The sequence below is a fragment of the Falco punctatus genome, assembly GCF_963210335.1.
Source record: "Falco punctatus genome assembly, chromosome: 4".
NCBI classification, from domain to species: Eukaryota; Metazoa; Chordata; class Aves; order Falconiformes; family Falconidae; genus Falco; species Falco punctatus.
This window is the reverse complement of record NC_137583.1, coordinates 112,748,338-112,776,131: the sequence shown is the minus strand read 5'-3', so window position 1 is coordinate 112,776,131 and position 27,794 is coordinate 112,748,338. Positions and strand designations below refer to the sequence as shown.

General features: G+C 56.9%; 1 protein-coding gene across 4 annotated transcripts; it reads right to left on the bottom strand.

The window, feature by feature from the left end:
* Nucleotides 1-14,790: 14,790 nt before the first annotated feature.
* On the bottom strand, nt 14,791-27,444 carry LOC308061767 (uncharacterized protein). Of its 4 annotated transcripts, XM_080382199.1 has the most exons (6): nt 19,323-27,444; nt 18,800-18,932; nt 18,228-18,356; nt 17,775-17,920; nt 17,358-17,483; nt 14,791-16,834 (listed from the first exon to the last, which is right to left on the bottom strand). In XM_080382199.1, the coding sequence occupies exons 1-6, from the start codon at nt 19,931-19,933 to the stop codon at nt 16,768-16,770; spliced, it is 1,212 nt and encodes a 403-aa protein (XP_080238325.1). In that variant the 5' UTR covers nt 19,934-27,444; the 3' UTR covers nt 14,791-16,767. The 4 variants fall into 4 exon arrangements, 3 of the variants coding, with proteins under 3 accessions (XP_080238325.1, XP_080238326.1, XP_080238324.1); XR_013927346.1 differs by having other exon boundaries at nt 17,775-18,356; XM_080382200.1 differs by lacking the exon at nt 18,228-18,356.
* Between the last annotated feature and the right edge of the window lie 350 nt (nt 27,445-27,794).

The following is a 27,794-nucleotide window of genomic DNA, read 5'->3' as shown; positions in this document are numbered from 1 at the left end:
GTGGTGTCATCAGGTCGCCCGTCACCTGGAACTTCCTCAACGAGATTAGAGGGGATCAATCCCCTTGTGCCGTCGGTCAGCTCTCCCACGTACCAACCGTCTCCATCCACGTCTCCAAAGACGTAAACGTATTGTCCAGCAACTAGCGGAAGCTCCAGCTCAGGCTGCTCGTTGGGACCATCGAAAGGATCATAGCTGTAACGAGCGATGAATGCTCGAAGCTCTGCCGGTTGTTTTCTCATAGCCTCCAGCAGGACGGACTCCTTGTCTGCTCCCAGGTTAGCCTGCTGCGGCTTGGAAACGGTGCTGTTGGATCTTTCTCCTTCCAGCCATTGCAGTTCCTGAAACAGCTGCTGGCGGCGTTTCTTTAGATTCTCAAACCGATCACTGAGTTCCTTCAGATGGGCAGGGAATGCCCGCAGGGATTCTCTGTGCTCCCTGTGGGCCAGCTTTGTCTCCTCATGTTCCCTCTCCAGCTGTTGACTCCTTTCTGCCCTGTCCCTCATGGCTTTCAGCTCGCGCTCGGCCGCTTCCAGCCAGGTAAAAAGACAGATGGTTGCTTGGATAGTAGAGTCTCGCTCCTCTGCCAGTCGCGCTAGCTGCCCTTTCAGGTTGGCATTTTCAGCCTGAACCTGTTCTGTCAAAGCCATCTGCCCACGCAGGCGAGCGTTTTCTTCAGCCAGGTGGGTGTTTTCATTTGTCACCTTGGCGAGCTGCACCTGCAACTCCTCACCAGCTTGCCCGGGGGTGCTCACATCGGAGGATCCTTCTTCATCTGCGGCCGCTCGGGCCTCCAGCCCCTCAGCTGCCTTCTGTGCCAAGTCGTGCCGCTTGTCCCTTGCCAGCAGAGCTCTGATGGGCTCTCCCATTTCTCCACCCCTCGGCTGAGGAAGCAATGGTGGGAACAGTTGCTCAGCGGAGCGCTGGATGGGCAGTGGCACGCAAGCATTGACCAGGCGATCGATGGTCACCTGCAGCTGCCTGGCTCGCTCTCCCAGCCGCAAGGTGAGGGCAGCTAGTTGAGCATTCTTCTGCTGCAGTCTCCCTGCCTCCTTGCATGCTCTTGGAGAACCGTCCTTTCCCAGGAGGCGGCTCTCCATCTCTGAGGAACTCTGTTGCCTCTCCAGGTCTTTCAGAAGACGCTGCAGGCGTCTGCTCTGCTCCAGCAGATGGCTGCATGCGCTGCCAGGCAGCATCAAGTCCTCCCGCTCCATCAGCCGGAGCTGAGCACCTCTCACAGCCTGGCACGTTGCTTGTGGCCCAGCACTGTGGCTTTCTGTTGGTCTTTCCTGCAGGGCCGCCAAGGTGTGGGGCCTGTTTCTGCCAGAGGAGCAGGAGCTCTGCGTCCCCTGATGGCCCTGGTGGCCAGGAGAGCCCTCAGGCTGGGCCGTGCAGGGGGAGGCAGGCAGCTCGCGCTTGAACCGCTGCAGGATGGGTTGGGTGGACAGTGCCATCTCCTGCTGCAGCTGGTTCTGGAGGCAGTGGGTGCGGGTGGGCTGGGAGACAGCTGTGGCATTGGCTGCAGGGCTGTGTGGGGCATGGCTCCAGCTCTGCCCACTGGCGGCTTTCCCCTGCTCACCAGGGATGCCCCGAGTAGATGAGTCAAGCTGTTGGTGTCTGCTGGCTGTGGTGATGGTGGCCATCTGATCCTCCGTCTTCACTGACGGCATGGCCACATGCTCCTTAAGAGCCTCTTGGTGCTCCAACAGCGATTTGCCGTTGCACTTGGTCTTTATGAGAGACGGCTGTGTTTTGGGGTGGCGCTCTGCCACTTGTCCCTGGTGCCCTGAAGCCACATCCCTCCTGCCCAGGGAAACTGGCACAGAAAGTCTGCCAGCAGCACTGGTGCTTTTACGTGCGTCATGCACGGGAAGAGCTGCAGAGGCCTTGCCACTGTGGGCCGCCCGGACCTCCTCTGTTCTTGCCATCTTCGTCGCACCCAGCCTGTGTTCCCGATGGCACTGTGCCGCTGTCTGCTGGCTGGGTCGTTGGCTCCCAGTGAAAACCTTGTCCAGGTCCTTCCTCAAAAGGCACCTCTTTGTCTCCTTCCCAGCTGCGGCATTGGCTGCAGGGCTGTGTGGGGCATGCCTCCTGCTCTGCGCACTGGTGGCTTTCCCCTGCTCACCAGGGATGCCCCGAGTAGATGGGACAAGCTGTCGGAGTCTGCTGGTTGCAGTGCTGCTGGCCTTTTCCCTGCCCTGGCCAGAAGCTGCAGAGGCTGCTGCTGGCAGAGGCGGGAGCTTGCAGCAACTTCTGGCAGCTCCTGGTGCCCGAGCTGCGTGCACCTTCTGTGGTGCTGCTGCCTGCCTTGCTGGCAGACGGGCTGTCTCCTCGCGCCTCACCCTGACGGAGGGCATTGCCACCCTGCATGCTGGGCTGTCCGTCTGCAAGAGAAGGCGAGGAGAGAGGCTGCATGACTGTGGCCCTTTGCCCGTGCCCCGTGTCCCAGCTGGAAAAGCCCCTGTGCCGGCTCCCCTGCCAGCCCCCAGGGCAGCACTCGGCCCCACAGGGAGTTGCCGCTCGGCTCCCAGAGCTGGCTGGGGAGCGCACGGGTCCGGCCATGGCCCACAGTGACTCCTGGGAGCATCCCCGACATGCCCGGGCAGCCTGCAGGCACGGCTTGTGGGGCTCAGTTTGCTATGTGACCGGGCCCTCCCGTCCCCTCCTGCAGCTCCCGCCTGCCTGTCGGCAGCTCCTGGACTCGGGAAGACGTTTGTCCCGGCCTCCCTCGGGCTCCCTACCTGTGCGCGTCGGCTCCCAGCGGCCTGCGAGCTCTGTGGGCAGGGGAGCCCTCGCAGCCTGTTCCCATGGGGGGACGAAGCCTGTCCCTGGCTGTCCTGCGGCGCTGCCAGCGGCTGCCTGTGGCCCATCTGAGGGCAGGAGGAGGAGAAGTCAAGGACTGGAGGCGGCTGCCTTGGCACAGCGGCCCCCACAGTGGCGGCAAGCCCGGCCCCGGCACTAAGGCAGCTCCGCGTGGCCCTGTCCCACCACAGGCGTCCCCCTCCTGCCCCGTCCCTCACCTGGCGCTGGTTCTGCAGGCCCGGCAGCCTGCTGTTGGGCTGGGGGGGGGCGTTTGCCTCCTCATGCGTGGGCATCTTCGGCGGCGTCTGCCGACGACCGACCATGGTCACCCAGGGGAGATGCTGCCTCCTGAGGGAGTGGCTCTCCTGGGAGTGGGCACCCCAGGGCTCTGGCTCCTTAAATACCCGCGGGGTCACCATGGGGACCCGTATCACAGTGACCTCTGGGCATGGTGCGCCGCCTGCATCACAAAGCCCTTGCGGTTGCTGTGGAGACGCTCACACCCACACCTCGCGGGGACTGGCTGGAACCGGCTGTGCCCGGCGTGGGGCAGCCCCTGCTTGCCCCTCACAGAGGCCCCAGCAGGCCCGAGCCCGCACCTCCCACATCCCCCCGGTGCCAGCAGCCTCTGCAGAGCTCAGTCCTGTGTGCGTGCAGCAGCTCTGGGTGCCACCGCCCGGGGCCTTGTCCCCAGGCATGGCTCCCACACAGGGCGCCCAGGCCTGGGGACGCTCCGGTGCCCGCCTACAGCAACGCAGGGAAGGCCCGCAGGCCCGTGCTCAGAGGCCACTGGCCACGCCGAGCTGCTCCCGGCAGTCGCCGTGGGCCGCGGGGTGACCAGCCCTCTCCCCAGCCGGCTCTGGGAGGTCCCTCACAGGCTGCTCTTCTTCAGTGCCTTTCCTCCAGAGGTGGAGCGGGCAAGGGCTCACACCCACAGCCAGGACGAGGGAGCAGGGCTGCCTCCCTGGGGCTGACGGTCTGTGCTCCCTTTCGAGCTGGAATGAGAAGAAAAGCTGCCTTTGTTCCCAGTTACAACACAGAGAAACGGCTGTCTCGTGCACAAGCCTGCACCTTTTCTGACAGAAAATGGCTTTGGGGTACTATGGAAACTCCTGGGGAGAAAAAAAAAAACCCAAACCATTAAAATAAACGCGGCTCAGCTGATGTTGGAGACCTTGGTATTAGACACCCAGACTTGTTCTCCTCCACGCAGTTATCACTCCTGCACCAGGAACTGCTTGCTAGTGGGTGAATCTGACAGCAGCAGCTCCCAGGCAGAGCTGGGAGCAGCTCCTGGGGACGTCTTTAGGCTTTACAGCAGTGTTTGCTGCCCCAGCATGGGTCCCCTGCCCCCTGCAGGGACCAGGCAGGAGGCTGGAGGGAAGAGTCCCACCAACAGCTTTGGCCTCCAGGCTGGAGAACCCTGTCCCAGGCTCAGGCACCGCTGCCTCCGGGCTCCCCTACCCCATCCTGGGGCAATAAGGCAACTCTCTTCCTTCTACAGAACAACACTCAAAGCCTAAGGGGAGTTTCCTCTTAAGGCATTTCCTCCCTAATGCAGGTTTCCCCCAGGCCTAGAGGTTGCCACAGGGCTCTATGGTCAGTGTTCAAAGGTGTCTCAAATGCCAAAAGGAAAGTGGCTTTTTGCAGGCAACAATGCAGTGAGATTTCTGAAGCTGTGTAAAATAACGTGTTCACCTTGCCCATCAAGTGCGTTATCGTGAGGACCTGGCCAGAGCCCTGGTTTTGTACAGCAGCAGAGATGCTGTTGTAGCCACAGGACTCCAAGTTCTGGCGGCTTGAAAGGAACAAACTCAAACATCTCAGAGCTCACCATGACATCCAAATAGCTGGCCGGGAAACCCTTCTTTGAAGCTGCTAGATGAAATGACAGGGCAGAAACGTAGAGGGAGCAAGTTTTCTCAGGAAAGGAAAGAGAAACCCCACTTTTTTTGAAACACAGATTTAGCCCCCTTAATATTTTTTCTTGTTAGATTGTGTCAGCAGTCAGACTGCAAGCACGTGATTAAACTGTTAAAACACCCAGATACTTGAGGATTATTTACTGTATTAAATCCTCTTACAAGCAGGGCGGTCTGTTGCCCTGCGGGTAGTACAGTGGTATGGCTGGCATGGCAGGCAATTTTCCTTTCCTAGTACAAGGATGCATTCATGAAGGCAACTCTAGGGTGTAAGCGGTGCCGCACAACAAAGCAGCCTGTGAAAGCCAGACGTTAGCCGTTAGAAACAGGAAGAGGCAATGGGCCTTTGCTTCAGACTCAGCAAAAGATTTACCAAACCCGAGGAAGGTGACAAAAAGGGAAGAGTTTCCGTGGCGTAACTTTGGTGTGGCAGGTGAGGTTTCCATCCCTGTTCCTCATGCCTCCGCCTCGTTTTGTTTGCAGATGCAGTGTTGGATCAAACTGCAAGACGAGTTTTCTTTACTGCACATGCTACTGTAGTGCAAATACCCTGTGGTTTCTCAGGACGCACACCAATCCCACCCCTAGTGCCTGATGGCTGAGATCCCCACTGGCTCCAGTAGCTGCACTCGGACCCCCCCTCACTCCACTGGCTGCACTGGGACGCACACCAGTAGCTGGCACCACAAGCCAGAGCTGCCTACGGCCTCGGGTTGACTCCAGTAGCTGGCACTCAGTCCACCCCCGCCACGTCCCCCATAGCAGGCACGGAGTCCCTTCAGCTCACAGGCAAACAGGACAGGGAGTGAGATTACACAGAGAGGTCATTAAAAGAGGTTTAATGAGAAGCTCTATGAGAAGACAGGACAGACGTCATCTATGCCCTGCCACCAATCACTTGTCTCTGGGGAGACTGTGGTGTCATCAGGTCGCCCGTCACCTGGAACTTCCTCAACGAGATTAGAGGGGATCAATCCCCTTGTGCCGTCGGTCAGCTCTCCCACGTACCAACCGTCTCCATCCACGTCTCCAAAGACGTAAACGTATTGTCCAGCAACTAGCGGAAGCTCCAGCTCAGGCTGCTCGTTGGGACCATTGAAAGGATCATAGCTGTAACGAGCGATGAATGCTCGAAGCTCTGCCGGTTGTTTTCTCATAGCCTCCAGCAGGACGGACTCCTTGTCTGCTCCCAGGTTAGCCTGCTGCGGCTTGGAAACGGTGCTGTTGGATCTTTCTCCTTCCAGCCATTGCAGTTCCTGAAACAGCTGCTGGCGGCGTTTCTTTAGATTCTCAAACCGATCACTGAGTTCCTTCAGATGGGCAGGGAATGCCCGCAGGGATTCTCTGTGCTCCCTGTGGGCCAGCTTTGTCTCCTCATGTTCCCTCTCCAGCTGTTGACTCCTTTCTGCCCTGTCCCTCATGGCTTTCAGCTCGCGCTCGGCCGCTTCCAGCCAGGTAAAAAGACAGATGGTTGCTTGGATAGTAGAGTCTCGCTCCTCTGCCAGTCGCGCTAGCTGCCCTTTCAGGTTGGCATTTTCAGCCTGAACCTGTTCTGTCAAAGCCATCTGCCCACGCAGGCGAGCGTTTTCTTCAGCCAGGTGGGTGTTTTCATTTGTCACCTTGGCGAGCTGCACCTGCAACTCCTCACCAGCTTGCCCGGGGGTGCTCACATCGGAGGATCCTTCTTCATCTGCGGCCGCTCGGGCCTCCAGCCCCTCAGCTGCCTTCTGTGCCAAGTCGTGCCGCTTGTCCCTTGCCAGCAGAGCTCTGATGGGCTCTCCCATTTCTCCACCCCTCGGCTGAGGAAGCAATGGTGGGAACAGTTGCTCAGCGGAGCGCTGGATGGGCAGTGGCACGCAAGCATTGACCAGGCGATCGATGGTCACCTGCAGCTGCCTGGCTCGCTCTCCCAGCCGCAAGGTGAGGGCAGCTAGTTGAGCATTCTTCTGCTGCAGTCTCCCTGCCTCCTTGCATGCTCTTGGAGAACCGTCCTTTCCCAGGAGGCGGCTCTCCATCTCTGAGGAACTCTGTTGCCTCTCCAGGTCTTTCAGAAGACGCTGCAGGCGTCTGCTCTGCTCCAGCAGATGGCTGCATGCGCTGCCAGGCAGCATCAAGTCCTCCCGCTCCATCAGCCGGAGCTGAGCACCTCTCACAGCCTGGCACGTTGCTTGTGGCCCAGCACTGTGGCTTTCTGTTGGTCTTTCCTGCAGGGCCGCCAAGGTGTGGGGCCTGTTTCTGCCAGAGGAGCAGGAGCTCTGCGTCCCCTGATGGCCCTGGTGGCCAGGAGAGCCCTCAGGCTGGGCCGTGCAGGGGGAGGCAGGCAGCTCGCGCTTGAACCGCTGCAGGATGGGTTGGGTGGACAGTGCCATCTCCTGCTGCAGCTGGTTCTGGAGGCAGTGGGTGCGGGTGGGCTGGGAGACAGCTGTGGCATTGGCTGCAGGGCTGTGTGGGGCATGGCTCCAGCTCTGCCCACTGGCGGCTTTCCCCTGCTCACCAGGGATGCCCCGAGTAGATGAGTCAAGCTGTTGGTGTCTGCTGGCTGTGGTGATGGTGGCCATCTGATCCTCCGTCTTCACTGACGGCATGGCCACATGCTCCTTAAGAGCCTCTTGGTGCTCCAACAGCGATTTGCCGTTGCACTTGGTCTTTATGAGAGACGGCTGTGTTTTGGGGTGGCGCTCTGCCACTTGTCCCTGGTGCCCTGAAGCCACATCCCTCCTGCCCAGGGAAACTGGCACAGAAAGTCTGCCAGCAGCACTGGTGCTTTTACGTGCGTCACGCACGGGAAGAGCTGCAGAGGCCTTGCCACTGTGGGCCGCCCGGACCTCCTCTGTTCTTGCCATCTTCGTCGCACCCAGCCTGTGTTCCCGATGGCACTGTGCCGCTGTCTGCTGGCTGGGTCGTTGGCTCCCAGTGAAAACCTTGTCCAGGTCCTTCCTCAAAAGGCACCTCTTTGTCTCCTTCCCAGCTGCGGCATTGGCTGCAGGGCTGTGTGGGGCATGCCTCCTGCTCTGCGCACTGGTGGCTTTCCCCTGCTCACCAGGGATGCCCCGAGTAGATGGGACAAGCTGTCGGAGTCTGCTGGTTGCAGTGCTGCTGGCCTTTTCCCTGCCCTGGCCAGAAGCTGCAGAGGCTGCTGCTGGCAGAGGCGGGAGCTTGCAGCAACTTCTGGCAGCTCCTGGTGCCCGAGCTGCGTGCACCTTCTGTGGTGCTGCTGCCTGCCTTGCTGGCAGACGGGCTGTCTCCTCGCGCCTCACCCTGACGGAGGGCATTGCCACCCTGCATGCTGGGCTGTCCGTCTGCAAGAGAAGGCGAGGAGAGAGGCTGCATGACTGTGGCCCTTTGCCCGTGCCCCGTGTCCCAGCTGGAAAAGCCCCTGTGCCGGCTCCCCTGCCAGCCCCCAGGGCAGCACTCGGCCCCACAGGGAGTTGCCGCTCGGCTCCCAGAGCTGGCTGGGGAGCGCACTGGTCCGGCCATGGCCCACAGTGACTCCTGGGAGCATCCCCGACATGCCCGGGCAGCCTGCAGGCACGGCTTGTGGGGCTCAGTTTGCTATGTGACCGGGCCCTCCCGTCCCCTCCTGCAGCTCCCGCCTGCCTGTCGGCAGCTCCTGGACTCGGGAAGACGTTTGTCCCGGCCTCCCTCGGGCTCCCTACCTGTGCGCGTCGGCTCCCAGCGGCCTGCGAGCTCTGTGGGCAGGGGAGCCCTCGCAGCCTGTTCCCATGGGGGGACGAAGCCTGTCCCTGGCTGTCCTGCGGCGCTGCCAGCGGCTGCCTGTGGCCCATCTGAGGGCAGGAGGAGGAGAAGTCAAGGACTGGAGGCGGCTGCCTTGGCACAGCGGCCCCCACAGTGGCGGCAAGCCCGGCCCCGGCACTAAGGCAGCTCCGCGTGGCCCTGTCCCACCACAGGCGTCCCCCTCCTGCCCCGTCCCTCACCTGGCGCTGGTTCTGCAGGCCCGGCAGCCTGCTGTTGGGCTGGGGGGGGGCGTTTGCCTCCTCATGCGTGGGCATCTTCGGCGGCGTCTGCCGACGACCGACCATGGTCACCCAGGGGAGATGCTGCCTCCTGAGGGAGTGGCTCTCCTGGGAGTGGGCACCCCAGGGCTCTGGCTCCTTAAATACCCGCGGGGTCACCATGGGGACCCGTATCACAGTGACCTCTGGGCATGGTGCGCCGCCTGCATCACAAAGCCCTTGCGGTTGCTGTGGAGACGCTCACACCCACACCTCGCGGGGACTGGCTGGAACCGGCTGTGCCCGGCGTGGGGCAGCCCCTGCTTGCCCCTCACAGAGGCCCCAGCAGGCCCGAGCCCGCACCTCCCACATCCCCCCGGTGCCAGCAGCCTCTGCAGAGCTCAGTCCTGTGTGCGTGCAGCAGCTCTGGGTGCCACCGCCCGGGGCCTTGTCCCCAGGCATGGCTCCCACACAGGGCGCCCAGGCCTGGGGACGCTCCGGTGCCCGCCTACAGCAACGCAGGGAAGGCCCGCAGGCCCGTGCTCAGAGGCCACTGGCCACGCCGAGCTGCTCCCGGCAGTCGCCGTGGGCCGCGGGGTGACCAGCCCTCTCCCCAGCCGGCTCTGGGAGGTCCCTCACAGGCTGCTCTTCTTCAGTGCCTTTCCTCCAGAGGTGGAGCGGGCAAGGGCTCACACCCACAGCCAGGACGAGGGAGCAGGGCTGCCTCCCTGGGGCTGACGGTCTGTGCTCCCTTTCGAGCTGGAATGAGAAGAAAAGCTGCCTTTGTTCCCAGTTACAACACAGAGAAACGGCTGTCTCGTGCACAAGCCTGCACCTTTTCTGACAGAAAATGGCTTTGGGGTACTATGGAAACTCCTGGGGAGAAAAAAAAAAACCCAAACCATTAAAATAAACGCGGCTCAGCTGATGTTGGAGACCTTGGTATTAGACACCCAGACTTGTTCTCCTCCATGCAGTTATCACTCCTGCACCAGGAACTGCTTGCTAGTGGGTGAATCTGACAGCAGCAGCTCCCAGGCAGAGCTGGGAGCAGCTCCTGGGGACGTCTTTAGGCTTTACAGCAGTGTTTGCTGCCCCAGCATGGGTCCCCTGCCCCCTGCAGGGACCAGGCAGGAGGCTGGAGGGAAGAGTCCCACCAACAGCTTTGGCCTCCAGGCTGGAGAACCCTGTCCCAGGCTCAGGCACCGCTGCCTCCGGGCTCCCCTACCCCATCCTGGGGCAATAAGGCAACTCTCTTCCTTCTACAGAACAACACTCAAAGCCTAAGGGGAGTTTCCTCTTAAGGCATTTCCTCCCTAATGCAGGTTTCCCCCAGGCCTAGAGGTTGCCACAGGGCTCTATGGTCAGTGTTCAAAGGTGTCTCAAATGCCAAAAGGAAAGTGGCTTTTTGCAGGCAACAATGCAGTGAGATTTCTGAAGCTGTGTAAAATAACGTGTTCACCTTGCCCATCAAGTGCGTTATCGTGAGGACCTGGCCAGGGCCCTGGTTTTGTACAGCAGCAGAGATGCTGTTGTAGCCACAGGACTCCAAGTTCTGGCGGCTTGAAAGGAACAAACTCAAACATCTCAGAGCTCACCATGACATCCAAATAGCTGGCCGGGAAACCCTTCTTCGAAGCTGCTAGATGAAATGACAGGGCAGAAACATAGAGGGAGCAAGTTTTCTCAGGAAAGGAAAGAGAAACCCCACTTTTTTTGAAACACAGATTTAGCCCCCTTAATATTTTTTCTTGTTAGATTGTGTCAGCAGTCAGACTGCAAGCACGTGATTAAACTGTTAAAACACCCAGATACTTGAGGATTATTTACTGTATTAAATCCTCTTACAAGCAGGGCGGTCTGTTGCCCTGCGGGTAGTACAGTGGTATGACTGGCGTGGCAGGCAATTTTCCTTTCCTAGTACAAGGATGCATTCATGAAGGCAACTCTAGGGTGTAAGCGGTGCCGCACAACAAAGCAACCTGTGAAAGCCAGACATTAGCCGTTAGAAACAGGAAGAGGCAATGGGCCTTTGCTTCAGACTCAGCAAAAGATTTACCAAACCCGAGGAAGGTGACAAAAAGGGAAGAGTTTCCGTGGCGTAACTTTGGTGTGGCAGGTGAGGTTTCCATCCCTGTTCCTCATGCCTCCGCCTCGTTTTGTTTGCAGATGCAGTGTTGGATCAAACTGCAAGACGAGTTTTCTTTACTGCACATGCTACTGTAGTGCAAATACCCTGTGGTTTCTCAGGACGCACACCAATCCCACCCCTAGTGCCTGATGGCTGAGATCCCCACTGGCTCCAGTAGCTGCACTCGGACCCCCCCTCACTCCACTGGCTGCACTGGGACGCACACCAGTAGCTGGCACCACAAGCCAGAGCTGCCTACGGCCTCGGGTTGACTCCAGTAGCTGGCACTCAGTCCACCCCCGCCACGTCCCCCATAGCAGGCACGGAGTCCCTTCAGCTCACAGGCAAACAGGACAGGGAGTGAGATTACACAGAGAGGTCATTAAAAGAGGTTTAATGAGAAGCTCTATGAGAAGACAGGACAGACGTCATCTATGCCCTGCCACCAATCACTTGTCTCTGGGGAGACTGTGGTGTCATCAGGTCGCCCGTCACCTGGAACTTCCTCAACGAGATTAGAGGGGATCAATCCCCTTGTGCCGTCGGTCAGCTCTCCCACGTACCAACCGTCTCCATCCACGTCTCCAAAGACGTAAACGTATTGTCCAGCAACTAGCGGAAGCTCCAGCTCAGGCTGCTCGTTGGGACCATCGAAAGGATCATAGCTGTAACGAGCGATGAATGCTCGAAGCTCTGCCGGTTGTTTTCTCATAGCCTCCAGCAGGACGGACTCCTTGTCTGCTCCCAGGTTAGCCTGCTGCGGCTTGGAAACGGTGCTGTTGGATCTTTCTCCTTCCAGCCATTGCAGTTCCTGAAACAGCTGCTGGCGGCGTTTCTTTAGATTCTCAAACCAATCACTGAGTTCCTTCAGATGGGCAGGGAATGCCCGCAGGGATTCTCTGTGCTCCCTGTGGGCCAGCTTTGTCTCCTCATGTTCCCTCTCCAGCTGTTGACTCCTTTCTGCCCTGTCCCTCATGGCTTTCAGCTCGCGCTCGGCCGCTTCCAGCCAGGTAAAAAGACAGATGGTTGCTTGGATGGCAGAGTCTCGCTCCTCTGCCAGTCGCGCTAGCTGCATTTTCAGGTTGGCATTTTCAGCCTGAACCTGTTCTGTCAAAGCCATCTGCCCACGCAGGCGAGCGTTTTCTTCAGCCAGGTGGGTGTTTTCATTTGTCACCTTGGCGAGCTGCACCTGCAACTCCTCACCAGCTTGCCCGGGGGTGCTCACATCGGAGGATCCTTCTTCATCTGCGGCCGCTCGGGCCTCCAGCCCCTCAGCTGCCTTCTGTGCCAAGTCGTGCCACTTGTCCCTTGCCAGCAGAGCTCTGATGGGCTCTCCCATTTCTCCACCCCTCGGCTGAGGAAGCAATGGTGGGAACAGTTGCTCAGCGGAGCGCTGGATGGGCAGTGGCACGCAAGCATTGACCAGGCAATCGATGGTCACCTGCAGCTGCCTGGCTCGCTCTCCCAGCCGCAAGGTGAGGGCGGAGAGTTGAGCATTTTTCTGCTGCAGTCTCCCTGCCTCCTTGCATGCTCTTGGAGAACCGTCCTTTCCCAGGAGGCGGCTCTCCATCTCTGAGGAACTCTGTGTCCTCTCCAGGTCTTTCAGAAGATGCTGCAGGCGTCTGCTCTGCTCCAGCAGATGGCTGCATGCGCTGCCAGGCAGCATCAAGTCCTCCCGCTCCATCAGCCGGAGCTGAGCACCTCTCACAGCCTGGCACGTTGCTTGTGGCCCAGCACTGTGGCTTTCTGTTGGTCTTTCCTGCAGGGCCGCCAAGGTGTGGGGCCTGTTTCTGCCAGAGGAGCAGGAGCTCTGCATCCCCTGATGGCCCTGGTGGCCAGGAGAGCCCTCAGGCTGGGCCGTGCAGGGGGAGGCAGGCAGCTCGCGCTTGAACCGCTGCAGGATGGGTTGGGTGGACAATGCCATCTCCTGCTGCAGCTGGTTCTGGAGGCAGTGGGTGCGGGTGGGCTGGGAGATGTCCATCTCCCTGTGTACCTTGCTGGGTACGTGCCGGAGCTTGCTTCAGGCTCCCCTGCCGCTCCTGCTGGTCGTCACCCTCTTGTCGGCACACTGTGGCTGCAGGTCCTGCGGCTGGCGAATGGTAGTGGCACACTGCTGCCACAGCAGCTCCCATCCCTTGCGGAGCGTAGCCTCCTTACAGTGCAGCAGCTGGCAGGTCTCAGCCACCTGCTGCTAAAGGTTTAGCTCCTGTAACCGCCGCACCTTTTTAGCCCATTGCTGCTCCCACTCGTATTGCAGCCGCTCCAACAGGAGCTGCCTCTGCTTCTCCAAAGCCGCTTTCAGCTGCCAGGTTATAGCAGCAGTGTAGTCATGCTGCTCTTGGGTGCGAAGCCAGAGTTCCTGCAGCTCAGCCTCTAGTGCTTCCAGCTGCTGCCACTGCTCCACCACCAGTGCAAGGCTGACAGGGCTTTGTGCCGGCTCCCAGCAGGGTGAGGGGCGGCTGCGTGCCACGGGCCCCTGGCCTGCAACACCCCGCTTCATGGCCTCAGCCAGCAATACCTTCTGCCAAAGGACACCAGTGGTTGCGTTCCCTGTGTCTTTGAGGTGCGGCAGCCCCCTCACCCGCTGCAGGCGCTGCCTCCCTTGGCTGTGCAGTAGCAGACAGAGCCTCTGCCAGGTCCAGAGTGGGCAACGTGGCCTTACGTGGTGTCCTGGCGCCAAGCTCACAGAGGAGGATGGGGCAGGATGCCCTCTACGGTATATCTCTCCTGCCTGCACACAACAGAGGGCTGGGTGTGAGGTTCACGCTGTTGGTTGGAAAAAGCGAGAAAGAAGAATTGTGCTGAAGAAGGGAAACTGCCATGGAAACCATAGGAGAGAGCAGGACCGAGTGCAGGCTGGGGAGTTTCTCCTTTCTGAGGCTCTCGATCCCTCCTGTGCATACCTCAGAGTCCTGCCTCGCTCACACCCTGCGTCTCAAAGGGAACACAGCCCAAAGGACAAAATCAAGGGTGATCAATGTATGATCGCTGTCTACATTCTATTTAATAGGGGTAGTGGTTTGCTGGTGGGTATTGATTTATGGTGTTTATGAAAGCAATCATGTTCATCACAGGGTGAGTCCCAGTGTTGGTTTGCACCACCCGGTTCCGTAACCGGTGAATTGGATTCCCTGCTCTGGGTAGCAGGTGGCAAGCCTGAGGGATCACGACAGTTGGGCAGGGATGTGCAGCACGCAGCAGCCTGTGACTTTTCATGCCATACCAACTTCCCACCCCAATGATTCCCCATCCTGCTGATGATTCCTTGTCCTCCATGCTGATTTCCCATCCCCTCCATGGTTTCCCATCACAGCGATGGTTTCTCAGCCCCATGATGGTTTCCTATCCCAATGGTCTCCAGTCCCCACCATTCCCACCCCAAGCTATATTTTGAGAGGGAGCTGAATTTCCTGTCCAAGGGGAAGGGATGGGGCCAGCACACAAGTTTGTGCACTTGTGAGCACAGGCTCCTTGTTCAGTCTCCCTTCCTCCCCCACCATCTAAGGTGGGCTTCTGCTCAGTCTAGGGTGAGCTCAACACCTCGGACTGCCACCTCCCAGCTTACCTAGCCTAGGCTACGGCAAAGAAATAAAAATTACCAAACACAACTCTACCCATAGTGACCTTCTGGCCAGCGTATAAATGTGGAAGAGCTCAGCCTACAGCTTGGGAGGTAGAGACCAACCTACACTTTTATGCCCGATCTACCTCCTCTAGGATCTCTCCCAAAAGTCAAATCCAACTTACCCTTGAGTGAGGATGCAAGAAGAGGATCAATGATAAATGCTTGGCAAGAGGTAGCCAAGCAAGGAGCCGGAGAGGGAGCCCAGTTATTCCAAAGGGCAGCTCAGCCCAGCTGGCTTTCGCTGGCCCACTGTTCAGGATGTCAAGCCCATGACACTCATGTAGCAAAGCACCTGGGCTATGACAGGTTCACTGCTGATGAATTTCATCTGCTCCCCGCCGCCCCCCCCCCCCCCCCCCCCCCAAGATACACCCTCTGCTTGGGACCTCCAGGTTGGGCCACGGCCTTGCTTGGGTGGCTTTTGTTCATCTCGTGCCTCTGGGGATGGCTGGTGTTTCTCCTCCCAGCCCTGGGGAGGCAGCTTTTGCCCCTTGTCCACACAGGGGACCTGGATTGACTCCTGCCCTGCTCAGGGGGCTCTCTATGCCACTGCTCAAATATGGGTGGCGAGCTTTGCTTCTGCCCCATGTGGGGGGCATTGACTTTTGTCCCTGCCCTGCTCAGGGCATCTCACCTTGACCTTGCCCTGCTAGGAGCGGCCAGTTTTGCCCCTGCCACAGCAGGACCACTGGGGCTCCAGCACCATTTCCCTGGCACCAGCTACCAGTGCAGTGCTGGATCTCCTTGTCTTACCACAACCTCGCTGCCCAGGACAAAGTCAGCTTGGGTCCAAGTCTCCTTTAGCGCTGTTCCTCCAGCTGGCATCTGACAGGCGTAGGTGCAAAGTTCCCTCCCGGCTGAGCTGGCTGCAGGGCCCGGCCACAGGAGCTGGCAGCACCCAATGCCACCCTGGGAATGAAGGATCCCAGCAGCTGGATGTCAAGCAGGGTCTGCCTCTGCCTCCCGTTCCTCACTCACATGCTTCAGCTACAGCTCCTGTGCTTGGGCACATGGCATTCTGTTACGCTTCCCCAAATGCCGCAGTCAGCGGGCTGGGTTGGGGGAACGTGGCTGAAGAGTTCCTGTGCCCCAAGAGGCTCCTTTTACAAAGGCATCTTGTCCATAAGATGCCTGGCCAGAGTGGTTTGATTATTTGAATGGTAATATTCTTATCTGAAGATGCTGGGGAGGGTGGGGAGGGTGGCGAGAAAATGGAAACGGAAAGAAAAAAAAGAGAAACCTGTGCATACCACGTCTGCCCTCATTAGACATACTTAATATGGTAAACAGCTCTTGCTTGGCTGATGCTTTCACGCTGTGATGCCAAAAATTGTGTGAAGTGCCATGGAAGTAACAAACACCCTTGCCCCAACCTGCAAGCAAGATGCGTGCACCCACGGGCCTGGCGGAGGTTTGGGGTGATGGGGTGAGCCAAGGCTGGGAGAAGTCATGACAGCAGTGGGCAGCTCTAACCTGGTATTGCAGCATGAGAGGCAAAATCCCACTGTGCCAGGCACAGTCCCCAGAACACGCCGTCCCCCTGCGCAAGGCTTATGGCCAAGCCCTCAGCCCCAGGGCACATGGTCATGGGGCAGTGCAGCACCAGGGGACCCTCCTGGGGCCCAGGGAAGTGCCACCCTCCAGGACATCCCCAGCTGTCATGCACATGCTGTCCCCAGCCCGCCAATGGGGGACGGTTGGAGACATGCAATTTCAGGATGCAATTGATGATGGAGATGCCATTGAAGATGCAGGTGCCATCGCAGATGCAGGCACCTTCAGCAGATACCTGATAACACGGCACCCACCTTGGTCTACCTGATGATCCTGATCCATTAGCTGGCTCCTGTCCCAGCACGAGCAAGAGGCAAGCCTACCTCCTTGCCTTCCTGCAGAGCCCACGTCCCCCCACCACAGCCCTCCGGCTGTGCCAGCCACCCACTGCACCGCTGTGGTGCCAGTGCATTCACAGCCCTGCAAACACACAGACTTGTGGCCCTGCTGATGGTTCCCCACGCTGCATGCACAAGCATGCAGACACATGAGGGAGGCACCAGCTCTGCTGCTTTCCTGGGAAGAGGGTGAGAGCCTCCCCTGTTGTGCTGCCTGTGTGTTGGGAAGTGCCAGAACGTTCACGCTGGGGAGCGTGGGTGCACTTTATTCCCTCCTGCCCCTACCAGCAGATGTGAGATCACACATGGGGTGTGTATGATGCCTGTAGAGCAATCCATCACCGGGCACAGGCCAGTCAGTCCATCTGGGAACCACCCCAGGACTCCAGGTTTTGTATTTATAGGTGGATCTTGGCAGGTGAGAAGCCTCCCGGCCCCTTGGCTAACAGCCACTGCTACAGCTGCTGCTCCCGGCACCTTCCCCTCTGCTGCGGTACCAGCATCTGGTGCTAGGGAGGAAGAAAGAGAAGTGTGTGACCGTATGGACAGGGGGAAGGCAGAGAACTCCTGCAGGCTTAGCTCAGGCCACCTGGGATGGGGTGTGCTTGCAATGAAGCCGCAAGGTGCCCGTGAAGTAGGAGAGGTGCCTTGTGCCCAAGGCCATGAGAGGGGCCCAGGCGCAACTGCCCAGCCTGGGGCTGAGTCCCCTGGGGCCGAGACCTGGAGTGTCCCCTGCTGGTGTCCCCGCTTGGGGATAGGTGTCTTGGGGCAAGACTCTGCCTGGGAAGGACATGCTCCCTGGTTTGGAACGGGGAGAGCCTGCCATCAGAGGGACCCTCTGCCTTCTGCCAGGCCTTTTACATCCCACATGGAAAGCCGGTTCTGGGTGTCCAGGCAGGCCCTTGGGTGTCAGGGAGGTCCACTCCAAGGCCAGCCTCCTGAACCTGCTTCTGTCTCACGAGGGCCGTCAGGGAAATCCCCCATTTCCCCCAGGGCTGGCCTCAGTGGAGGGGTCTCTTTGGAGACTGTTACCAGGGGAGCTGCTTCTGCTGCTCTTGAAGCCGCCTCCTGTTCTCAGCGACGTACTTGAATATTTCCTTGCGCTCAAGGTACGGCTCCAGCCTTCTGAGGACCTGGACCGCTCGTGGGGAAAGGTGGCTGCAACAACAGGGAAACATTGTCTCCTCAGCCTCTGCTGCAGACCCCACCTGCCTCTCCCCTCGTCCAGCCCCTGTGCCCACCAAGACACATGGGTACCCGCCCTTGCAGCCGGTCATGAGCTTTGTTTGGGCCGTGAACTGTGGGGTAACCCAGGTCATGCCCGTGTTAGGAGACGCCAGAGGGTGTCCTACGCAACCCCAGGATGCAGGAACGTGGGATGTGGACATGTCTGTGGGCTCACAGCTATGTGGCTGCTCCAGGCTGCGGCGAGAGCCAGCACACACTTACTCGGGCTGGAGTCTCTGCAGCGGGGTTGCTGCTGTCTTCTGCTCTGCTGGGAGAGGGGTTGGAGCCTTTCTCCACCTCTCCTTGACTGCCTCTCTCCTGGGCTGGGCTGGAGGGTGGGGAGTCCATGTGCCTCCAGTGCTGAGTGCCTGCCAAGGAGGAGACACTCTCAGCAAAGCAGATGGCAACCACCGGTGAAGTTTCCCAGAGGACGTCTTGAAAGGAGCCTGCAGCAGGACCTGGCAGCCAGGAGACCCAGCACCACGTGCCCATCATCACGGCTGCTTTTGCCGCTTGCATGCTGCTGCCAGTCTCTCCCTTACGAGCATGAGCAGGCAAACCCCTGCCCTGCAGCTGGGTGTCTGTCCTGCTCCCCTGCTCTGGAGACCTGCCGCCCTGGGTGCCCCGAAGGAAAGCATCGCTGCTGCTCTCAGCAGTGTCAATCGCTGCCCGTACCTGGGGCGGCTGTCGGTCCTTCCCCGCAGACCAGGCTCCCCACGCCGCCCACTCTGCCTTTGCTTGCTCAAGATGCTCTTGCCACTTGGGCCTCACTTGCTCCCACTCTGCAGACAGTTGCCAGACCTCCTGGAGGGGATGGCAAGGCAGCAGAAGGCACGATTAGCCTCAGCTCCTGGAACGGGTGTCCTTTGAGTCTGACCCGTGTTGCCGCCCCTTGCCTCAGCTGGTCAGTTGGCAGGGCTTTGCCCCTAACAGATCGGGGGCTGTGGGGTCATTCTAGGCTCCTGGCAAACACAGCTGTGACCAAAGACCTCCCCTGTGAACAGCCGATTAAGGACTTAGACATCTCCCATAGCCCCTGCGCCAGGAGAAAGAGTTTTGTGACAACCCAGGGGGCAACGGCATGTGGGGAGGGTGTGCAACACCTTCCTTTTCATGAAGAAGATCTGAAGGAGGTGACAGACAGCTGACAAGCAGTGCATGTCAAGGAGTCCTTTCAGGCTGGCTCTCTGCACAAAGAGGCTTTTGCCGAGTCCCCAGCAGCACGGTAGCTACAGCAAGGCACGTACCTGCAGCGCTCTCTGGCAGTCGTCTGAGGATGGGAGTGTAGAGGTGGGCTTGGCTGGAGAAGCAGGCTCCTGCCTGCCTGCCTTGCCTGCCTCCTTCATCCTGGGGGAGCTGCCTGGACACGGGGGGAGAACACTGCAAAGAGGCACCAGGAGCAGTCGGCATGAGCACGGGGCAGCTTGGTCTCCCGCTTTCGCCTGGTACCAAAGCTTTCCAGGCTGGCAGAAGCAGCGCGGGAGGTGGGGCCATTTCTGCTGGCAGGGGGGAGCCTTTCCTGAGCCCCCTCAGATGGACGGGGGACGACTGCACCTCAGCTCTTGCGTAAGGGAACCACAGGGACGTGGGGTGCACACAGCGTCCACCACCTTCCCCAGTGAGGGGCCCACAACAGGGGAAACAAGCACATAGGAACCATGCGGCACGTGTCAGGGACCTTGCCACGTCCCTGCAGCTGGAGTGTCCGGAGGGGATGTCTCTCCTCCACGGGTGCAGGATCCCTTTCATCCCTTCCCACCAGGGTCTCACCTCTCAGAAGTCTTCTTGCCCAAGTCTTTCTGTCTTGTGCCTGGCCCCTGACTTGGCAGTGCAGGAAGGGAAAGCTTCCTCCGTCTCTGCAGCAGCTTGCCACGGTGCGCCTCTGCACCTGGCAAAGGAGGAAACTCAGCAGAGCAGCCCCCTGGGGAGCGCCTTTTGATGGAGCTGTGGTCACCCAGCGCGGGGCAGGGCCTCAGCTGGGCAGCGGAGACCTGTTCCCATACCTTGTCTGAGCCTGGACTTAGCTGCAGCCTTCTTGGCCCAGGCGGACAAAGCCTTGGCCACTGCTCTGCTGACCACCGTAAAGCGAAACCTGGGCAGGAAATGATGACACAGGCTTGAAGGGTGACCCCTACCCTCTGCAGCTTCCCAGCACTAATCCTCACGACTCTCGTGTGAGGCATGGCAACCCTTTTCCTCGTGGCCATGTGGCCACACATGGGTTTTATTAGCAATCTCCCCCCAACACAGACGATGTAGCTTAAAGTCCTCCCTGTGTGCAGATGGCTCTCTCTGATGGGAGTGGCAGGCAGGCTGGGCATGAGAAACGCAATGACGCTGCCCGGCCACTCCAGGAGAACACACGTGTAACCCCAACTCATCGTAAGTTAACGAGAAACCAGCCCCTTCAGGTCAGGCGCCCTCCCAGACTCAACGTGCAACGCCGAGCCCCGGAAGGCGCACTCCTGAGGAGCTGGGAATCTGCCCGCTCGGTCAGTCGAGGGCTGCAGAGGAAACGCACTCACCTGGGGAAGGTGTGGGCAGGAGCAGCCTGCATCCCCCAAGTGCTGGTCTCTCCACCGGAGGCAGCTGCACCGGGCATCCACAGCCTCTGTAAAGTGACACAGAGCTGCTAGAAGGTTTCCAAGGCACTTTGCTCTTGGCTCCCAAAGGAAGCAAACCTGCCTCCTGCTCCGAAAGGAAGCCACTTCTCCTAACCCCTTCTCCAAATCTTCCTCCGTGAACATGAGCCCTTGCTCTGCTCTGGAGAAGCTGCACAGCAAACACTGAGACTGCGCAGTAACACTGCCAGCCTTTCTGTAGGGCAAGAACTCAGAAGCTCAGAATAAAACTTCTTTTCCAATGGAGAAGTCAGCGCAGGTGAGCACGTGGAAAGGTGTCGGACTGGCCTGCCACGTGCAGGCTGGCCAACAGCCATCGGGTTGCTCACCCTTCAAGAGGCTTCCCAAAGTCACTGCATCACCCTCAAAGCCTGAGCAACTCGCAGTGTTGAGCAGCGCAATCCAGCTGGCCTTGCTCTCCAGCCCTGTGACACAGTCGCGATAGAACCGCATGCACAGAACATCATCGGTGAAGGACAGAACGCCAATGTCCTTGAAGGCAAAGGCAAGGCGCTGCCTGTTCCTCAGCTGGAAAGAGTACAAGAGTATGGTCTCTTGCACACAGCTCTGCACCACATGCTGTGGGAAGGAAGTGGTTCGCGATAGCCATCTGTAGTTCAGCGGCTCGATCTTGACATCGTCTGCAAGGAGGAGGAACATCGTTACTGGCAGAGCGGGCTGGATTTCCATGTAAAATTCGAAACAGAATGCCAGAGAAAAGGTCGTTTATGGAAAAGGCTCTTGGGGAGTGGTTAGTTTTGGAAGAGCTCAAGCTGTCCGCCTAACTTTGGAGGGAATTCTCTCCAGAGAAATACTGAAATCCTCATTTCTCTGCACCCTTTCTGAAGTGCAGCGAGCATGCATCCCAGTCCCAAACAGGGCAGGGGGAAGAGAAGGGTGGCTGTTGCCTTCTCACCAGGGAAAACCTCTGTGGGGAACACAAGCTCCCGCAGAGATATCTCAGCAATGTCCAGCTGGAAGACAGGTCTTCGAACCACGTACACCTCTTCTTCACCTTGGAATCGCTCTTGGACCGTAGCAAAGGTCCCGAGTCCTGTGACCAGGACCCCCTGCCCAGGAAAACAACACAAATGCTGACCACAGGGAAGAGCGAAACTCTATCACGTGCCAAATGCTTTCTCAGACTAGATCTGAATATGGTTTCTCTCCTGGTTGACCAAGAAGCAGTGGTGAACACAGAGGCTTGTCTCAGCATGCTGCCATGATGCTTAGGGAGGGATTGCTCCCAGGGCCCACACTTTCCAGGGCAAAAAGGGGACAAGGATCCCAACAGACCTTGCCCAGCTTCAGCTGTCCCAGGATGTATGTGGACACAGCATCCCAGATAGCCACAACCTCTGGAAAGCAAAGGAAAGAAGTGTCATGCTCCGAGACAGCCAGCTCACAGCCTCTCGGCAAGCTCCTCACCCAGGGGGTGACAGTGCAGGTGGCCAACACCTGGCAATGGCTGCAGAGCTGGGCTGTGCCCCGGTTTCAGACTGCCAGCCTTACTCTGCTCCTGGGGAAGGGCTGGGGCAGAAATGGGGATGTGGGAAGGGATTCAGGACCAGGGCTGTGGCCATGTAACGCCCAGAAAAGCATGGTTACCCCAGAGCCTCGGACATGATCTGCCAGCTTGGTGGCACAAGAGGATCCCATGGAAAGGAGCAGAGATTCTCCTAAAGGAGACTAGTTCAAGGTAAAGGGCTGTTTTACAGCACAGGCATTTCCAGCCACCTCATCAGAGCCCTGTGGGAGCTCTAGGACACCCCAGCCCCCAGGACGCAGGACCCCTTTTCATCCCAGAGCCAGAACCCCAAGAGGTATCAGCTCCCAGAGAAACCTGACTCTGGATGGCCCCCTCGCCAGGGACCACACTGTGCCCACAGGATCTTCGGGGCTGAGGACAGCCACAGCACCATGACCCAGCAGTCGTGGTTGCCACATCATTCCCCAAGCCCAGCGGGACCCTCTGGCAGCCCCCAGCCCTGTCCAGCCACCCCATCAGCCCAGCAGTCGCAACATTTGACAGTGGATAGCCCCAGCGCAACCCCTCAGGAAGAAACTCCAGAATCCCCTACCCATGGTGGAGAGAAGCAGGAGCGTTCGGAATAAGCTGCTGAGCTCCACGCTGAGTGCCACTGTGCAGCAGACCTCCATCGTGCTTGCTGCTTGTCCTCAGCTCAGGGAAGGGGATGCTCTTTGTGGCTCCTCATCCAAAACTGTGCTCCAACGTGCCGCTGCTCCTCTGCCTGCAGGCAAGGCTCCTGCCTGTCAGCAAGGGTCCCCTGGCGCAAGCCCGCTACCTCCTGACCCCGTTCCTGGCTGTGGAGCAGCTCTGAAGGGGAGCGGTGGGCACCCCCTCAGCAGTGCCCAAGGCCTCGCCGGGATGTGCCAGCACCACCATGGTGCTGGGGAGACAACCCTGTGATGTGGAACATTCCCCTGTGACATCAGTCCGCATCATCTGAAGGTGCATTATGACACCTGCAGGGCGGGGGCACAACTGGTGAGAGAGGAGATGGATTTCCCCTCTTGTCCCAAGAAAGAGTTACCTGCCTTCTCCCCAGTCTGTTTCCAAAACCCCCCTCTACACCAACATGTCTCTGCTACTGGGAGCCTGGTCGGGCAGGTGGGCTGTGGGGTGGGCTGTGGCTGGGCACTTACAAGAGATGTGATTGAAGGCCTGTGGGATGCAGCAGCCCCTCCAGTGTGTACTTGCATGGCAGGAGTAACGATGGGCTTCACCGCACTGCCTTGGGCTGGGATGAAGTCCGTTTTCTCCGCAGCACCCCATATGGTGCCATGTGTTGGATCTGTGACCAAACCAGTCCCAGTAACAGCTGTCGGTGAGCAGTGCTTGCACAGCATCAAGGCTGCCTCTGCTACTCATGCTGACCCACCAGCATGTAGGCTGGGGAGGGGAGAGAGGCTGGGAGGGAACAGAGCCAGGTCAGCCGACCCCAGCTGGCCGTGTTCAGCAATAAAAGTTGGTGAAAGAAGGAGCAAGGTGGGGAGGATGGTGTATGGCATTTGTCTTTCCAAGTTCCTGCTGTAGGTGATGAAGCCCTGAAGATCACGAGTAGCAAAAGGTTCAGTTGCCCTAAGTTTTGGCATCTGCTGTCATTCAATCGGCCAAAGGACATGCCCAGAGACCTCCAAGAAGATGCCTCCAGTCATTTCCCGGTCTCTCAGAGTGGCTCCATGAGAGCTTGCAGTTACCTGCATGTATCTTGGGCCACCTCTATCACCTCACAGGTCTCGAGGTGCTTGTGTCTGAGCAGCTCACTGCTGCCCTCCATCTCCATTAGCCAGCCTCAGAGCTGAGACAAGGAGGTCACACACAGGGGCCCTTCTGTGCCCCCACAAACAAAGGCAAGAGGAACGCCTCCTCTTTTGTGGCATGTGTGGGTCTGTGGTGTGCATGGGAGGGAGCAGAGTCCCTTTCTGGCCCCAGGACTGAAGACACAGGATGAGACACCTAAACTGACAGAGCTGAATCCCTTCCCTCCCCAGGGGTAAAGGAGATCCCTCCCTGGCCCTGCCTGGGTGTCCTGCCTAATGAAGGGGCAATTCTTATGCCCAAGTAATGACACTGCTGGCAAGGAGGTGTGAGAAAGGGATCATCAGAGATTTTTTCTGCCTTTTGCACAGCAGGTTCCCCTGGAGCCCCAGGGACACCTGGAGGGAGCCCAGAGGGGCAGAGCAAGGGCTGCCTTGGGCTGCTCCCTGCTGCTGAGCTGGGCCGGGCTCCTGCCATGGAGGGAGCTCATGGCAAGCGGGCAGCACTCCAGAGAGACAGCTCTGCCCACCAGCAGCTCCTCTGCAAAGCGCAGCAGGGCTGAGGCTCTGCCTGCAGGCACCCAGGGCAGGGGAGCCAGGCACAGGATGGTTAAGGCAGCGTGGAGGAGGAGGAGGATGCTGAGAGCTCACAGCTGGGCAAATCTGTGCCCAGTAAGTCTGTGGCTGCAGCAAGATTTCCTCAAGCTGGCCCATCCCACAACCTATAGTATTACAGTGGGAGTTCCGAAACACCCAGCTCCCACAGGTCCTGTGTCTGTCTGTATACAAAGCTTTCCCGCTGCTTTGGGTTGCATTATGTCGCCTGAACAAACCACAAAGCAGGCATTATGCTAACCACAACACACAACTGTCCCTTTCCACTGATGCTTCCAAACAACTGGTAACTCTGTCTACACTCCACACTACTAGTACAGAGAGCATGCCTTGAAGAGTGACAGAGATCCTAACCTGCTGGAGGGCTTCTTGGCTGTTTAGGGAAGATACGGTTCCCTGAAGGCTAGAAGAAACGGCAGGAGATACTCTGGTACTTCACCTTTTCTGAGCAGTTGTAATAAAGGGAACTAAAAAAGCTGCCACCTGGACAACTAAATATCCAACCTCATGCTGCTGAGGAGAGAAGCACAAGTGGTGAGAAAAAATACTTCAATGAGCACATAGCAGCTGTATCAAGAAAACAGAAAGGAAAAAACCCTCAATGTCCAGCAGGATGCCCCATTCTTCATGTAACCCCAATGCAATTATACATAAAAGAGAACGAAAGACAGGCCCATGGCTGTCTGCTAGGGTGGAAGGAAGGGAGGCTGCATAGGTAAACACACAAGGAGAGAGATACTGGGAGGTGAGAGAGTTTAAATGTAGGTAGGAGTCTCTTTTTTTGACATGTCTAAAGCACATGGCAGATTGTTAGAGCTATTCAGAAAGTCAGGAGTACAACAGACATCACCAAGCATGAACCAGTCTTAATGCTGTGCAGAGCTTTATATACTTTCCAAATCACAGGATTTGTTAAGCATGGCCATGCTGCTTCCACTTCTAAAGCAATAAAGCTGAAAGTGCCAACGAATGAGATTCCTGGTTTTATCTCCTTTGTTTTGTGGGACCTTTTCAATCTGAAGCTGTATTTTGGAGAAGCTGTGCTGATGGTTCTACCACCTGACTTACACGTTTGAGAGGGTTATTTTCTCACCATCTTTTCACGCTGGCTGCACAAAAGTTAAAAAGCAAGCTGCCCTCTGAGACGAGAGGAATCCTTTACCCCCACACCCTGCCCAACCTCTGGTGCTCCCAAGAACCGTTGGTAACATCTGTGCATTGCTGTGTCATTTTTAAAATGCATTTAAAACCAAAGGTGGGTAGACCTGGTTTGGTGAAAGTCTGTAAAAGTCTATAATTACAACACTATAAATGAGCGTTGTAAAAAGTGGGAGAAACCTGACACGAAGGAGAAGTTGGGAAGCCAGGGCCCCCACCACAGGAACTCCAAACACAATGCTATAACTCATGGGCATCTGCTAACACCCCCTGAGAAGCAGATAAAACCAGCACCATCAGAAGTTCTTTACCTAGAAACCATCCCTGCATGTTTATCTGCAACTGCAAACTCAAGCTCAGGTGTTGGGTGACAGCAATCACAATTTGAATATGGATTTAGCATAGGTGAGAAGGACTGCACAGGTCAGGCTGGAGAACCTTGGGCCTCTTCTGAATTCTCAGTTAGGGGAGCAAAATGGCAAACCTACCCCTGCCACTGTCCTGCCTTCAGGGCATCCCCACTCAGGTGCACAGCTCAGCTATATGGCAACGGGGAAGCCCGCTACCTATCACACACATCTTCACCTCTCTAAGGAGGCAGGTGATAGAAGTTCTAATTTCAAAACCTGCTAATTGCAGAACTGGATTAGTGAGCCAGTTTTACACTATACAGTTATGTTTGTCAATTTGCAGAGAAGGAGGGAAATAAATACATGTTTGAGATCTTCAGGGCTAAGATCAGACTAAGAAGTAAATTTCCTAGTGCTTAAATAGCACAGCAATCCAACTTCCTTTCCATGTCCTTCTCCCTTACAGGTAGATTTGGACTTCTCAGCTCCTTGCAAAAACTGATTAATCTATTACCTGTACATTAGTCTAAAGTGGTTTTTTGTGTCCAATTCGCCACAAGAGCTTGACTAGAAAAACCCAGGGATAACTAGATTGCTAGTGTACCTGATTAGCCAAAGGAAACAGGATGGATGGGTTGGTATAACTTTACAGAGCTGACTAAATTGGGGCCGAGAGTTATTTGCTGGCTGAGTTGGCCAGTTCCATTTCACGTATGATGAAACTGACTTTTCAGTCACTCAATATTAGCAACAGAAACAGTACAAGGGAAAGATTGCTTAGCCGGTTAAATGTGTATTTAAAATGATGATAGCCCACTGAGATCCAAAGAAAAAAATGTATATATCATTAACAATAATAGAAATAAAACCAGTTTTAAGAGCACACAGGGTTTGATGAATTTCCCAAATACACGGATTTATTAATTTAAAGCCTGTGTATTTATTTGTTTCTCTCTCCCCAGTCCTGCCCCCCCTTCCAACCATCTTGAATTTTTAATGCACACTGTTTCTAATGTCAGCCGTTTTTCTTGTAAAGGTTTTTTGACATAACTTTATATTGCTACATCCTTTTGTTGTTGCCATTCCCCATCCTTGTTAGGGACTCCACTCCCCTAATGAAGCTTGTCTCCTGCCAGGACAATAAAACAAAATAGATAGAGCTGAAGTGAGCCAGTGAGAGGTGTGCGCATGTGTGTGTGTGTGTCTGATTAGAAATAAGGGTGACACAAAATAAGTGCAGTACCAGCCTGTTCTCCAGGGGCTCCCAAGGCTTCCCCCAAGGTCTGTAGTTTCTATATATGGCTTTGTGTGTGTGCATGTGCATGTGCGTGTGCATGCACATGCATATGGGTGTACACACATGTGGTTTGTACAGATCTACATGCACACATCATTTGTATGGATCTGATTTTCTATACACACATTGACAATATGGAAGGACATGCTCAGAAAATGTGTACTGCAAGTACTAGAAGTAGAGGACATTCTATAAAATTAAAAAAACAGGACCCAAAAGAGACCAGTGACTTTCTAGTCCCTAAATTTTGGGGGCATCCTTTTAGTGTTTCACAGTAACAAGTTGCTGATTAAGCTTGATCAGTAGCTTTCTAGACATCGTGTCTCTTTTTTTCCCTCCATCCATCTTCATGAGTGTCTAAAAAAAATGAGAAGGCACCTTACTCCTGTTGCCATTCAAAAGAACAAACAGAACTATTTTCACAGCCCATGAAATGACAAAAGACCTCTGCTATCCTGAGGGCAACACCCACTTCTCCTTCCCAGCACTGAACTTCCAAAAGCACAGATCTGTTAGTGCCATGTACACACTGACATATTTGAGCAGTAACAGCCACTGCAAAAAACATATTGTAGTTTGGAGAAGAGCTCCTCAACTCTTCAATGCCTTCCAGCCTTAGGAACAGCCTCCTGTGCTCTTCTGGGGCAATTCCTGGTCTCACTATAAGCTATGAAAAAAATCACCAAACTCCACAATCCTTCTTTCTCTTCTCTCTATTGCGAATTAAGAAATTTAATGCTCCTGTAACTTTCCTCAGACTTCTAAGTACTTCTATAGATCCTTGATAACCAAGTCTCACAATTTCAGTGTGATGGAGATGATCAGTGATTACGCTTGTATTACAGTCTATCCGATAAAGAAGACAGAACTTAAATAAGGCTCCTGGGGACACAGAACAAGGAAGTGGCAGAGTCAGGGA